Source organism: Cynocephalus volans, chromosome 2, assembly GCF_027409185.1.
Source record: "Cynocephalus volans isolate mCynVol1 chromosome 2, mCynVol1.pri, whole genome shotgun sequence".
Lineage (NCBI taxonomy): Eukaryota > Metazoa > Chordata > Mammalia > Dermoptera > Cynocephalidae > Cynocephalus > Cynocephalus volans.
In genome coordinates, this window is record NC_084461.1 from 150,914,949 (window position 1) to 150,929,549 (window position 14,601).

At 44.2% G+C, this 14,601-nt stretch overlaps 1 protein-coding gene across 1 annotated transcript in view; it reads left to right on the plus strand.

Moving 5' to 3' along the window:
- DOCK2 (dedicator of cytokinesis 2) overlaps positions 1–14,601 on the plus strand; it is a 396,194-nt gene that overhangs the window by 341,446 nt on the left and 40,147 nt on the right. The window contains exons 34-35 of the mRNA XM_063087676.1: positions 7,946–8,031; positions 14,410–14,566. Coding sequence (XP_062943746.1) covers positions 7,946–8,031; positions 14,410–14,566 — 243 coding nt within the window. The remainder of the gene's footprint in view (positions 1–7,945; positions 8,032–14,409; positions 14,567–14,601) is intronic.

A 14,601-nucleotide genomic window follows, 5' to 3' on the forward strand; every position in this document is an offset into this window, starting at 1 on the left:
GACCTGTGGATCTATGTGGGAATAGGAGGCTTCCCCTATTTAGCACGGAGCGAGTCAGAACCTCTGTAAAACACAAGGGTCATTGGCCAAGTCTTTTCATTGGAAATCTCGTCAGACTTGAAAAATGAGGACCATTTTCTGTGCTCAGTTCCTCTAGAAGCTCTGGCAGTGGACGAAGCTCCCATTTCCACAACAGGCTCCTGGCACCGCTTAGTAATTTCACACCATTTAGGACGGTCGGTCTTTATGTCCCATCAAGGCTGCCTGAGCAGTCCGCTCAGGTCTCACCTGCCGACCTCTCTGCCCCGCCTTCTTATCCAGTTTTACCTTTAACTGGGCTCCTCATCCTCCCTGCCTCCCCCAGTGTTTCTGCCTCTCATGCTAAATCATGTCCTGTCACCAAATAATTTTCCTTAAAATGGGTACTTAAAAGGCAGCATATTCCAAACTGCTTATCCTTAAGATCCTTAGGGATATTACCCTTTCCTTGCTCATTGATTCTCGAATCCTCAACTGATAAAGCACAAATGCTCTGGCTGGTACTTGAGGTCCTCCCTGCTCTGGCCTTCTGTAGAACTTTTCAGCCTTTCTCTCCAACTCTTTCCCCACCTCACCTATTCTCGAGCCATCCCACAGCTCACCTGAATGGCACCTTCTTGGCAGGTGTCCTCCTTCGTGCATTGTTTCTCCCTGTTACTTCTCTGCACATTCACAACCCTGCCTGCCAGCACCTCCTACACTCCTACTGATCCTGGAAACCCATCCCAAATGCTCACATCCTTTAAGAGATCTTTGCTCTCTATTCCTGTGTCATTTTGTCTGTCTAAGTTATGACTATTATATACTGCTTTGCTTTAAAATCATTTCCATGCATTTTTCTTTGTCTTCCTGGTCCTCATCTAATAAAAATGATGATGATAACAGTGACTAACTCTAACTGGGTGTTTACTATGTATCAGGCACTAGGATGAGTACTTTCCATATGCTGGTTCATGTAATCTTTCTTTATTACAACCCTCTGAGGTAGATAGCATTATCCTCCCCATTATAAAGATGAAAAAGCTGAGGCTTAGATGAAATCACTTGCTCAAAGTCACACATCAAGAAAGTGGGGAAGCAGAGGCTACAACACATAGGTCACTATGATTCCCAAACCTCTGCTGCAACCACTGCGCATCCAGCCTCCAGTATCTCACAGTAATGAACTAAAGAATGAATGGCATTCTCTAAAGCAGTGCTTCCTCAAAATATGTCCTGTGGAGCATCCAACAAGATGTTCTGGGGAAGAGGGTTTCCAGGCTAAACACCTTTAGGAGCCACTGCGTATTGTAACTTGTCTTGGAGATTCCCAGTGCACTTTAAACAGTCAAGGCACTGAACACTCTGCAGCAAACAGATCTGTTTAATTTCTCAAATGTATTTGTGCAGGAGTCATCTGTTGGATCTGCCATTCTACCAATGCCACTTTGGAAAAAGTTGTTCTGAGAGGAATAAGAGATTAGTTTGCTGTGATGGCGTCATTATGAGAGGACACTCTCCCTGCTTGGGGATTATCGGGAGCACTCTAGTCCCAGAAAGACCAGTGATCAGCTGCCCCTTCTGCAAAGAACCTGAATAGAAATCATGCAGAGAGACCATATCCAAGTAGTTGGGATGAGGGAGCGGAAGGTGAAAGCCTGGGTTGAGTATTTGAAGGCAGTTTGGAATCTGCTGCCTTTCAAGCAGAAGCAGTCTGTGAAGCTCGGGAACACATGAAGGGCACACAACATGAGGTAAAGGTCATTGTGCTTACCCTCAGATCAGCTTCTGAGGGCAGCTGCTGCCTTAGAAGAGTTCCTGGGAACAGATGTGCAAAAGAAACATTCCAAGTACCTCGTGGTATACAATGTCCTGAAAAGAAACAAGACCCGGTCATCGTCTGGGTTGTGACCTGACACGTGTGTCTGGCAGCCTCATGTCTTTAGAGGCTTAACTCTAGTGTAATTTTCCTTTACTAAAGGATTCCTGTATAATGGCTTGCCCATGATGTGCACCCATCTGTTTTCCATGTATGGGGTCATTCCTTGGGCTCCTGGCTGTAGGCGTGCATTCATTATAAGCATGTTCCCGATTGCTTCTCTTCACTGCTTCCTTATCAAAAGAGACAGGACAATCAGGCTGACTAATGGGGCAGATGCCCATGTGAAAAGCAGCTGGCGTGCTTGGTGGGAACTCAGCTGTGGCATAAGCAGGCCCAGGCATGGCTTTTGGTTCACAGTAAGCAGCCATGGAAGGTGTCCCCAGGAAAGGGAGGTGGCAAGGCCCTGCTGAGCCCCAAGCAGCCCTGATGGCCAGAACCAGAGTGAACCCCAGAACTGGGGTCTAGAATCCAGGAGAACATGGATACAAACTGGCGTTAGTGCATGATGCCAAAATAATTGGATAAGAGAAGAACCAGTTGCCCAGAAGATGACATGGTTCCCTTTCTAATATTTGGGTTTTTTAAGGGAAATAGCAGAGTGAATAGAAAAACTTAGCAGGGGCTTTGCTCCCAGTTCATACCAAACCCCCTGGCCTGACACCAGTTTCTTGACATTCTCTCACTCTCATGCCTTTGCATGATTTCTTTGCCTGAAGAGATCCTAGGCACATTTCAGTTGAAAGACTGACTTTTGGGAAAGCCTTTCCTGTTTTCTAGGGCAGTGGTTGATATGGATGCGAGAGACAAAGATTTGCCCAAGTGAGATATATATAGCCTGGGACTGGGACAAGAAGGTGTTAGACTCAGTGTCGCAGGGTCTGGGGCTGGAGGAGAGGAGGCCCCAGGGCAATATCTCTTTCATTCTAGGATTCTTTTGTAACATTAATGCGAGATTGCTCTGTGTCCTCCTCTAGGCCAAATTTTACAGATAATTGATGGGTTTGACTGATATCCTTTACCCCTCATGAGTAAAGGTTAAATAAATTCAACAGATATTTATTGAACATCTAATATGTTCTATTCTCAGTGCTACAGATACAATGGTGAGAATAGACACTGTATTAGTCTGTATTCCCCTTCTTCCCAGATCATTTCAGGGGTCTATGTCCTTTGCCTGGGACTGGATGTCCCATCCCTAATACACTGTGTGATTCCCTTGATGGGGCTGTGGACAGGGTAGTTTTGGCAAGAGGGGCTTGGGTTGGCCACACTGTGGTTGGCCTGGCCAGGATGTGCCCCAGTCAGAGTGAAATGCATCTCGTCCTGCCTTTGAGGAGCTGTCATAGCACTTGTCCCACATAGCACATAGGTCTGTCCCCAGCACTAGACTGTGAGTTCTTGAAGGCCAAAGCTTGACTTTCAGTCCTGAACTCCCGGCACCTGTCAAGTGGCTGACATACATGTGGTAGGCAGCATGTCAGTGTTCCCAGGATTAATGAAGGCATTTAGAGCCCCATCCCATGATATTTCAGGGCAAGAGCTTTCACCCAGGGAGGGTCATTCCAGTGAATGTTTTAACAAAGTAGGGTAATGAGAGTTGCTAACAACTGCTTGAGTAATCTCCTGGGCTGGGTAAACCGATTGTCTTGCTGACCAATTCTTTGTGAAGAAGTGTAAGATTTCTGAATAAATGTTGGTGGGAAAGACTAGGAGTTCTCGGGTGTACAGACTGAGGAGAGTGGTTGGCTGTGATGTAGACCGTAGAACAGGTCTATATACCAGTTAGCCTTAGCCCTCAGCAGGCAGGAGATCCCAGAGAGAATCCCTGTCTCAGAGAAAGAAGACATAATAGCATTTGACAGCAGCACCTAGGACAGTGCCCAGAACACCAGAGGAGCTCAATAATTGCTTACTGAATGCATTAATGGATGCAGATAGTTTGGCAGATTTCACTGGGACTGAGTCTTGGCATGGAGTAAGTTGGTGATACAAGTGGTTTAAAACATAATGTGAAAAACATCAAATCAATTCAGTAAATATGTGCTGAGCACCTCTGATGTTATGACGCTGTGCTTTAGAGTCAGACAGGCCTACTGCTTACAAGCCAAACAAATTTGAGTAAGTTATTTCACTTCTCTCAGCCTCAGTTTCTTCATCTGTAAATTGGGTATTATAGTACCATTATGGGTTCCAAGCCCAGGCTCTTTGGGGGAATGAATTGGAACAATTAGAGATCAGATGACACAAAAAAATTAGGAAGCTGCACTGACTCCTTTCTCACATGACATTATCTTTCCCAGCTTCCTCCCAATTCTGTCTCTGCCCACCCCAGGATAACCAGCATTTTATTAACAAAGGAGGTCAAAGGCTGACTTATTAGTGTCAGTTTCATCCGCATTATCTCTCTGACATCCAGGCTGTGACACCATCTCTGCCCTTCCCAGGTCAAAGTCAGCACCACACATGTGAAGAAGAGCCCTTGTATATTTGGGAGAGGCTTCTTGTGTTGGAACCCTTGGGCACATCCTAGCTCAAGTTCATCCATCCTTTGAAAGCCAAGACAAAGGTCCTACTTTGCCTCAGTCTCCTCATTTGAAAAATGGGGATGATGATATCCATCTCCCCTGGCTGTTGTAAAGATTAAATGAGATTATGATGCTAACAATGATGACAATGACAAACACAACAGTGACAATAACATGATGACCATCACTAATATTTATTGAGCACTTACTATGTGTGAAGTGCCATGCATGACCTTTTACATATATTTTCCTATTAACTTCTTACACAGCACCACAATGAAGTAGTTCTCTATTTAACAGATGACAAAACTGAGCCTCAGGAAGATTTATTAATTTGCCTAAGGTCCCACAGCGGGGAAAAAAGTCAAAGTAAGACTCAAACCAAGTCCTTTTAATGCCAAGGCATGTGGTCTTAGCTACTCTCCAGCTCAGTGCTCACCCTGGGATGTGCCTGACCCAAACCTCAGCCCTCCAACCCACCCCACAGGGCTCAGGCATGGCATGGTGTCATGTGGCTCTGCTCATTCCCTGGCACCCTGTAATTTCCCTCTTGGCAGGCTCTTTTGTGACCCAGAGACAAGTGCTTATTTACCCCATCCACTTCTTCACTCCAAAGCAAAGTTCATCTCACCAGGAGAAACCGTGCCAGCATTTCCCAGTGAACCACTCAGACACAAAAAACTGCTGGTTTTCTCCCCGAGAGCTGCTTTCTAGTAACATTTAGCAGTCATAACAGTAGCATTAACAGTCATAATAAGTCGAGCTAGCACAGTGCACACTTGAGCTTATGCACTTGGCTGGTTCTTTACGTAGAAAAATCTTTGCTCCTCCTAACTACTCCATGCTGTATGTACTACTATTATGCCCATTATATTGATAAGCTGCTGACAAACTATGGCCTGCAAGTCAAATCCATCCTGCCACCTGTTTTTGTAAATACAGTTTTACTGGAATACACCCATGCCAATTTGTCTATGCATTGGCTATGGCTGTTTTTGAGCTACAACAGCAGAGTTGAGAAGCTGTGACGAAGACCGTCTGACCCGCAAAGCCTAAAATATTTACGATCTGGCCCTTTCCGGAAAATGTTTGACTGCCCGATATAAATCATGAAACTGAGGATTAGAAAGACCTAGTAGCTTTCCCAAGATGGTGGAGGGAAGGGAGGAAGGATTTAAAGCCAGACAGCCTAGTGGCAGAGCCATTCTTGCAGTCCCTCTGCTGTATTTCTTCCTGCCCTAGGCTTGGCGCAGTGGACATCTCTAAGCATTGTAGTCCCCAACCCCTGATGTTGGATAGTACTTAACATAAACAAAATGCCTGACAAGATGCATCGTACAAGGGGTCTGTCTCATCTGCAGACTGGCAGCCCAGACCCTCTCCAGCTGGCCCCCCTCTAGGCCTCTGTTTTATTTCCTTCCTTCCTTTCTTTCTTGGAGTCTCTGCTCCAGCTGAACTGTGCTCCTCATTTTTCTCTACATTTGACCATCACACCTCTGCGCATGCCATTCCCCGCACCTGGAATGTCCTTTTCATATTTGTTACAACGCTACCCATCTTTCCAGGACCGTTATATCTCTTCAATAAGTCTTCCCCAACTGTGGCAACTCGGGAAATTGTTTTGCATTTGTGCTGTATCAGCACAAGCTTCCTTTCCCTTCCTTCGACCCTTAGCGCACAAAAGTGAGGGAAGGATGGCATCACAGATGATATGTGAACCAGAGGGAAGAGTGAATCTGGTCCCTGCCTTTTCATCACCTAAAGATTCCAACTCAACTGGGCTCGATCCCTTATGCACAGGAAAGAGCCTGCCAAAAGGTCTCTGCCATTCATCTGAGACTTTAGACAGGTCACTTAAACTCTCTGAGCCTCAACTTCCTCATCTGTAATGACAACACTTACTGAAGGTTGTGCCAAGCAAGAGCTGGCTGCTTTTTCCACATTATCACATTTAAAGGTGATCCTCGACTTCAAGACCTCGTGGAGTGTTGTAAAGACTGAGTGTAAAGAGGCTGAGTCAGGAACCAGGAGTCCCCAAGGCCTCTCTTGACCTTGGTGACCTTCACCAAGGACCTCCTTCCCCTCTCCAGATGCAAGGTTAATGGTAACATGGAGGAGGGGGGTACTGCATGATTTGGATGGACTCTTCAGGGTATGATACTAGAACAGTACAAACCGTTTTGCATTACAGCCACGTAAAAGAGACAGTATGACACTTTAGGAGAATATCTTGAGTCATCCGTGAACCCCAATGGGTAAAATTCTTCTTGGCATTGAAAGTAGAGAGATAGACATTCTCTGGCCTCAGTGTGACAAGCTTTGGTGGATACTTGCTTTTACTTGCTTACCTGGTCTGATCTCTGACCATTGCAGTTGTCACTAGTCTTGACTCTCAGAAGCCTGGCATTTCTTACATGTATTTTTCAGCATTTTGGGAGGGTCGTAGGTAACAAGATAATAAAACATCAATTCAAACTACACATGAAAGGGTACTTCAAAAAGTTTATGGAAAGATTCCTATTATCTTTTAATTCTATTTTTCCACCAACTTTTTGAAGTACCCTTGTGTGTCTGTGTGTATGCATTTATGTGTATGTATGTGTGTATATGTGTATGTGTACATATATGTATGCATATATGTGTGTATGTATATACATACACACACAGCAGCTCATGTAACATGTAAATGGGAAAGTTTCAGGTATGGCTGAATCCAGGGGCTCCACATGGCATCAGGTCTCAGTCTCTGTCCATCTCCTCCCTGCTTTCCTCTGTATTGGTGTGATTCTCTTTCATTATGGCCATCTCCAGCAGCCTCAGGCTTATAACTTTCCATCTTCAAGTTGAGCAGAAAGACTATTTTTGCTAAGAGTTCCAACAAAGCCTCAGATTAGAGTCTTGCTGTCTTGGCCTGGGCCTTTATTCGTCCTGGGGTCTGGGTGATGGAATATGCTGATTAGAAGCTAGGCCGCTGTCAGGCCTCCACACCTGGAGCTAGGGATATGTAATCAGCCCACCTGAGCTCCATAGACTGAGATTAAGGCTGCTGTGATCACCAAAGAATGGAGAAAGAACTACTAGGCAGGCAGAAGTAATAGCTATCCGCGACAACATGCTATTCCCTGAAGATGCAATGCCCCATCACATACCTCCGTGCCTTCACACCTGCTGTGTCCTCTGCTTGACATGCCCTTTCCCTTTTCATCTTCCTGCAAAATTTCTGCTTAACCCTTGAGAACAAGCTTGAATGACACGGGCTTTGAGAAGCCTTTCCTACTCTCCTTTCTCTCTCTCTCCCATCTCTCTGCTCTAGCACTTATCTCTTGTTTCCCTCCACTCTCTGGGCACTCCTAAAAGGCAGACATGGTCTCTTGTTCTGTTTTGCATTTTCAGATCCCAGCACTAAGCCTCGGAGATAATAGCTGCTCTCTAAAACTTTGGTTAAAATAACAAATTGACTAATTTCAACATTCAGGCTTCTAATGCTGTTATTGTTGATTTTCATCTTTTACTTCTTCAGTTTGAAAATGAAATCATCCTCAAGCTGGACCACGAGGTGGAAGGGGGCCGAGGGGACGAGCAGTACATGCAGCTGCTGGAGTCGATGTAAGTTCAGTGTCTGGTGTGCACAAGGAGCCCGGGAAGGTCCGGCCAAGGTTGGGAGGCTTGGAACTCCACGGGGCTCCAAATGGCTCTGTCGTCCTCTGGCGATCAATCTGGAGGCTCATGGGTATTAGAGAAACTCCGTTTTTGGAAGAAATTCACATTTCTCTCTGGAGTGGCTATTTCTTTGATATTGATGGAATGGGCCCAATAAAAAGCTTTGCTGTGTTGGGAAGAAGGAAATAATCCACAAAATGTCCACTTCCATTATGTCTTAGCTGAGGAATAATTGTTGCTATTTTTTCTTATTTTCTTTATTAATCTGTGACACATATTGATCATGACCAACATTAACTGAGCACATGCCAGCATGATACTGTGCTCAGTGCTCTCTATGTAATTCCTCCATTAGTCACATTTTCTCTCTTTGATGCCCATTTCACAGAGGTGGCCCCTAAGGCTAAGGGAAGTCAGCATACTGTCAAGGGAAAGTAGGACAAGCTAGTGGAATGGACAAGTAGGGACCTGACCCCAGCTCAGCCTGACTCCAGCTCCCAGGCCTGGGAAAAGCGGTGGACAGTGGACAGTGCCCTAGAGCACTAGAGTTGGAGTCAGGACATTGTTTTGTCTAACAGTTTTATTAGGTATAATTCACATACCACACAATTCACCCAAAGAGAATTTTAGTATATCCTGACTTTTTGTATATTCACAGAGCTGTGCAACTATCACCACAATCAATTTTAGAATGTTTTATTACCTCCCAAAAGAAACCCCGTACCCTTGAGCCTCCCCCACCTCCCAAACCCACCCCCTATCTCCCCTAGGCCTAGGCAACCATTACCCTGCTTTCTGTCTTTATGAATGTGCCTATTCTGGACATTTCATATAAATGGAATCATACAATATATGGCCATTTGTGACTAACTTCTTTCACGTAGATTAATGTTTTCAAGAGTCATCCATTTTGTAGCATGTATTAGTATTTAATTTCTTTTTATTGACAAATAATATTCCCCTGTTTGGGTATACCCCATTTTTTTATTCATTCATTAATCAATTGATGGATATTTAGGCTGTTTCCACTTTTTGGCTGTTTCCATTTTTATAAGCAAATGGAGCTATTAGGATTGATTCTGCTATGATCATGCATGTACAAGTTTCTGTGTGGACAAAATGCTTACAATTCTCTTGGGTATACGCCTATGAGTGGAATTACTGGGTTATATGGTAATTCTATATTTAACCCGTTGAGGAACCACCGGGCTATTTTCCAAAGTGGCAGCACCATATCCCTTCCCACCAGCAATGTATGAGGGTTCTAATTTCTCCACATTCTTGTTAACATTTATTAATATCTGTCTTATTGATTATTGCCATCCTTGAGGGAGTGAAGTGACATCTCATTGTGGTTTTGATTTGCATTTCCCTGATGACTAATGATGTTGAGCATTTTTCCATGTGCTTATTGGCCACTTATACATCTTTGGGGAAAGACATTGGGTTTTAATCCTGGCTCCACCACTTAGCAGCTGCATGACTTAGGGGAAATCACACAACATCTCTGGCCTCAGTATCCTCCTTTCCAAAATGGGAATAATAAGCTCCTGTGGTTATTCTGAAGACTGAATAATTATAAAGCATCTGGCACACAGCAGGTAAATGTTTAGTAAATATACTTCAATCCCTCGGCCTGACTCCCAGTTTCTGTCTTTGACCGCTTGGTAATGACCCACTTCCCCCATGATGCCTTCACCCAAGGCTTAGGAATGTGGGCTAGACATCCCAAATGTCCCCCTCACTGTATGTTCTCTGGTTTATATAATTCTTTGATGTAACTCTGGTTTTGGATTCTTTCCCAAATGCTTTTTGAATATTTTAACATTAATAACAAAAGCAAACTAAAGGCCTTGCTCTGACCTCCATGATGACCTTCTCCACCCTGCTCAGCCAGTCAGATCCCAACAGGCAGAACAGAGCCATTTCAGCTGGCCCCTGTCCCCTTCCTGTCACTGTGCACAGCCTCGCCAAACACCTAGAATGCAAACGCTGCTCAGCCAGAAGGAGAAATCCACCGTCTGCTCCTTGGGTAGATATCGACACTGATTGTCCAGAGGGAAAAACAAAGTTTTCCCTGAGTCAGTGTTTATCTTAAAGTCCTAAAAAGGAAAACCTAAATATTGACTAGAAGTAAAACCATGTACAGTACTGGCAATTTCCATTTTTATAAGGGGATGGAGCTCTGCGGCAGTCTTCAGACGATCAGCAGGAATTTTCAAATCCTTCCTAAGTGATTACTTATAAAAGGAGCCCTTAGAGGTTGGGGAAATTAAAGACAGCTCATTATTTTTCTCCTGAGGTAGAGGTGTGAATAATTTTTGCACAAAACTAATCAAGCTCTACCCAGGGAGTCAGGGTGGAACGTCCAAGAGGCTCAGTCTCTGCTCCTTCCTCTGAACTTTCTGAGCCTCGGTTTCCTTATCTGCAAATTGGGGATAAAAATATTATCCAGCCCTTAGAGTTTTTGTTGGGATTAAACAAGAAAAACCATGTTAAGTGCTTAGCACAGTTTCTGATACCTAGTAGGGCGTCCAGATATATTAGTCATTATTATTATTACTATTATTGTTCTCCAGGTAGGTAGCAATAGAGTTATATGAAGCTATGAGCCTACACATCTTTTCTCCTTCACACCAGTCATCTCTGTTCCTTCAGCTCTTCCTCCCAGGCCCTCGCTCAGAACCTCCACTGGTATACAGAGCCCCCTCTGGGCAGATACGGTCCTGTGGGTACGTGGCATGGTAATGGGATGGTACCTTGTGAATAGAGCAGGGCTTCCCTCCCTGTGGCAGCTACAGTCTTGCATCAGGGAACAAGACTTAGGGCACGGAGTGGTGCTGAATTTCAGTTCTTTTGTGCCCTCGTGCAGTGCACAAGCTGTGCAACCTCACACAGCACCCCAGTTCTCCCTACCTTCAGAGCTCTCCTTGCAGTCCATTCTCATTAATCCACATATGTCTTAAAGCATGTCTCACATTGAATGGAGTAATGAGGCACACTCCTACTTCCATATTCCATGCCTGTGAATATTTAGAAGTGATGAGGGAACTGGAAGCCTGAAGGGGACAGAGAACATGTGTTTTGGGGCCTTAGTCCCACTCAAACCAGTTCAGTACCTGGAATAAGACCTGTCACATAAGAGGTGCTCCGTACATAGTTTTTAATGGAATAAATTTAAGTCCAGGTTCTTCGGTACAGATGAAGGGTGAGGGCCAGGCTCCTCTCTCTGAAGGCCTCTCATGCCGAATGCAAATCAATTCCAGGGAGGTGGGCTCTCCCTCCAGCCCTGCAAGGCAGGTGTTTGCCATCTCTTGAGCCACTGAGTGAGGAATTATCTGCCTCTCCTGATGATTCCCACAGCTCTTTTTCAATGTCACTTATACTCCCTTGTGGGATACAAAGGAGAAGAACAGCTGTGTGACCTTGGCACGACCGACATCAAAACCCGTAAATCGGGGGCAATGCCTACGTTAAGGAGTTTCTGTGAGTATTAAACAAGACAATCAAATAAACAGGGTTAGCACAGTGTCTGGAACACAGGAAGTAGTCAATAAATGGTAGCATTATTGTACATTATGGTTATTTTTATCTCTCTCTCTGTTTCCCCTGTTAGACTGTGATCTCCTGGAGGTCAGTGTCTTAATGTTCTCTCTGAATCCCTAGTTTCTAGAACAGTACGTCAAGTGGATGGATAGATGACTTCTAACTGAGCTGCCTATCCTTCTCACCAATCGTAGACTGTATGAGCAGTTTTCTTACCTCATGCCTAAAGAATAGAGAAACTAAGAAAGCCACGACCTTATTCTTCTCAACCCTTATTTCTCAAAGTAGTGCACAGACTAGCAGCATTGGCATCACCTGGCAGCTTGTCAGCAAGGCAGAATCTCAGGCCCCAGCACAGACCTGAAGAACCAGCTCTATTAACATGATGCTCAGTTGCTTCTCACACGCATGGAAGTTTACAAAGCACTGGATAAAAATCAATGGTTCTTTTTTTGGCAGCTGGCCAGTAAGGGGAATCCGAACCCATGACCTTGGTGTTATAAGGCTGCACTCTAAGCAACTGAACTAACTAGCCAGCCCCTAGAGCCAGTGCTTCTTAATGTTGGTAATGCATTAAAATCCCCTGGCAAACGACTGCTGCCTGGATCCCACCCCCAAGATTCCAAAGTCATCGACTAGGGTGGGCATTGGGCTTTGTCAAAGTTCTCCTGCTGATTCTCACATGCAGCCAGGGCTGAGAACCACTGGTCTGGCCAAACTCAGGCCCTGAGAGGCCTTTTACCCTAGGAGGCTGTGAAAAATCACACACCAAACACTGGGAAGAAGCTTCACTGCATTGTCATTAGGGTGGGAAGCAGGGCTGGAAAGGACTGTCCCAGGAGGAGGCAGGCACAGCTGTGGCTGAGCCAGACAGGTCTAAATCACAGGACTGTTTGCATTTCTCATCGACAGCCAGAGAACAGGTGCTTCTCCCAGGGCAAAGATGGATTTGTCTGATCACAGCCACAGTTTGAGACATCACCTTCTTGCAGCCTGGCTTGGCTTCTGGGAGGAAATGACCCTCCAAAGTCCTTTCTTTTCTCACCTTTACCCTCCTAAGAGCTCTTGGGACTTACACTGCCAGAAACAAATCAGGTAGCCTGAGTAATGCTTGTCTACACACAGGAGTGTTTCCTTACAGGAAGATATCTCCCCCAAATTATTGCTGTTGTGTGTGTTTTGGGGGGGGGGGTTGGTGGCTGGCTGGTATAGAGATCCAAACCCTTAACCTTGGCATTATTAGCACCATGCTCTCCCAATTGAGCTAACCAACCAGCCCCTCTCACCCAGATTGCATAGTGATTGTCTTGATTCCCAAGGTCACCACTTAAACTTACTACCGGAGTGAAATTGAAAAAGTCCTTAATCTTTCCAAGCCTTATTCTCCTCAACTGTAAAATGGATGGAATAATTTTTACTTATCAGAATTACTGTCAAGATTTCTTAAGAAAAAATTGAGTAGTACAATGTCTGACACAGAATAAGTGATTAATAAGAAGTAGTCATTAATCAAAATTTTAATCCACTTGTCTCTCCTTACCTAGCCTGTGGGCCACCTGAGAGTAGGCATGATTCTTTTTATTTCAGTATCTTTCTCCCCACTACACAATGCCTAGCATAGTGCCTAGCAACTAGTAGATGCTTAAGGGATGTCACAGTTTTTATTTTTGTTTTTAAAATTTATAATACTAATATTACAATGAATGTTGTAATTTTTCAAATAATATATGCATATTTAAGTAGAAAAATAAAGGCTTTCCTCCTCTCTTACCCGACCAAGAAGCAACCACCATAAAGAGTTTGGTGTCTTTCCCTGACCACATGTCATGCACCACCATGTGCACCAGCACACACATACAGTGTTCGGGGGCTGAGACACAGGTGCTGGAGCCATGCTGCTCATAAGTACCAGTTGTGTAACCTTGGACAACTTAGTTGACCTCTCAATACTTTAGTTTGCCTAACTACAAGAGTTCCATCTCATAAGACTATGATAGGAGATCAAAAGAGTTAACGTCTGTAAGATGTTTAAAATAATAGCCAGGACATGGTAAACTATATATCAACTGGTTAAATAAAAAATATTGTTCTGAGACTTACTTTTCTCACTTAACTATATATTTTATAGAGCTTTTCATGTCAAAACATATTGATGCCTTTAATAGTTTTTAATGGCTTTAGAGAATTTTATTTTGCAAATATACTTTAATTTAACCGTTTTTCAATTGATGGACATTTAAGATGGTTCCAACTATTTCACTATTAGACACAATTTATAAGTATTGTGAATATATTCTTGCATCCTTCTGGGAATATTTCTATAGGACAAATTCCCTCAAGTAGATTTGTTGGGTCAAAGGATACGTGCATTTAAAATTTTGATAGATACTGTGAAAATTGCTATCCAAAAAAGTTGTGCTGATGTACTCCCAATGTGGGAGTGTAAAGGTGGCCATTTTCTGCACACCATTGCCCAGATTCGAATTATTTTATTTTATTTTCATTTTTTCTCATTCTGCTGGTAGAAAAAAACTACTTAGAAGAGAAGGAAAAAAGACAAAAAAAAAAAAAAAGAGAAGAAGAAACAGCAAAAAAAGAAAAAACAACTTCTTGCTACACTGTATGGATATTCATGAGTAAATGAACTAAATGAGCCAATGAGTTAGAGGAACTTGGATTCTCTGGCTTATTTTGCTTTGCCCTGCCCCAAGTCACCTGCCCTCAGCTGGGTCTTTCTCAGGGCAGCCTGAGCTCACTGCCCTCCGTCTCTGTCCACAGCCTGATGGAGTGTGCTACAGAGCACCCGACCATTGCCAAGTCGGTGGAGAACTTCGTGAACCTGGTCAAAGGCCTTCTGGAGAAGCTGCTGGATTACCGGGACGTGATGACAGACGAAAGCAAAGATAACCGCATGAGCTGCACCGTGAACCTGCTGGTGTGTGCGGCGGGCGGGTCTCCCACTTTCCGCAT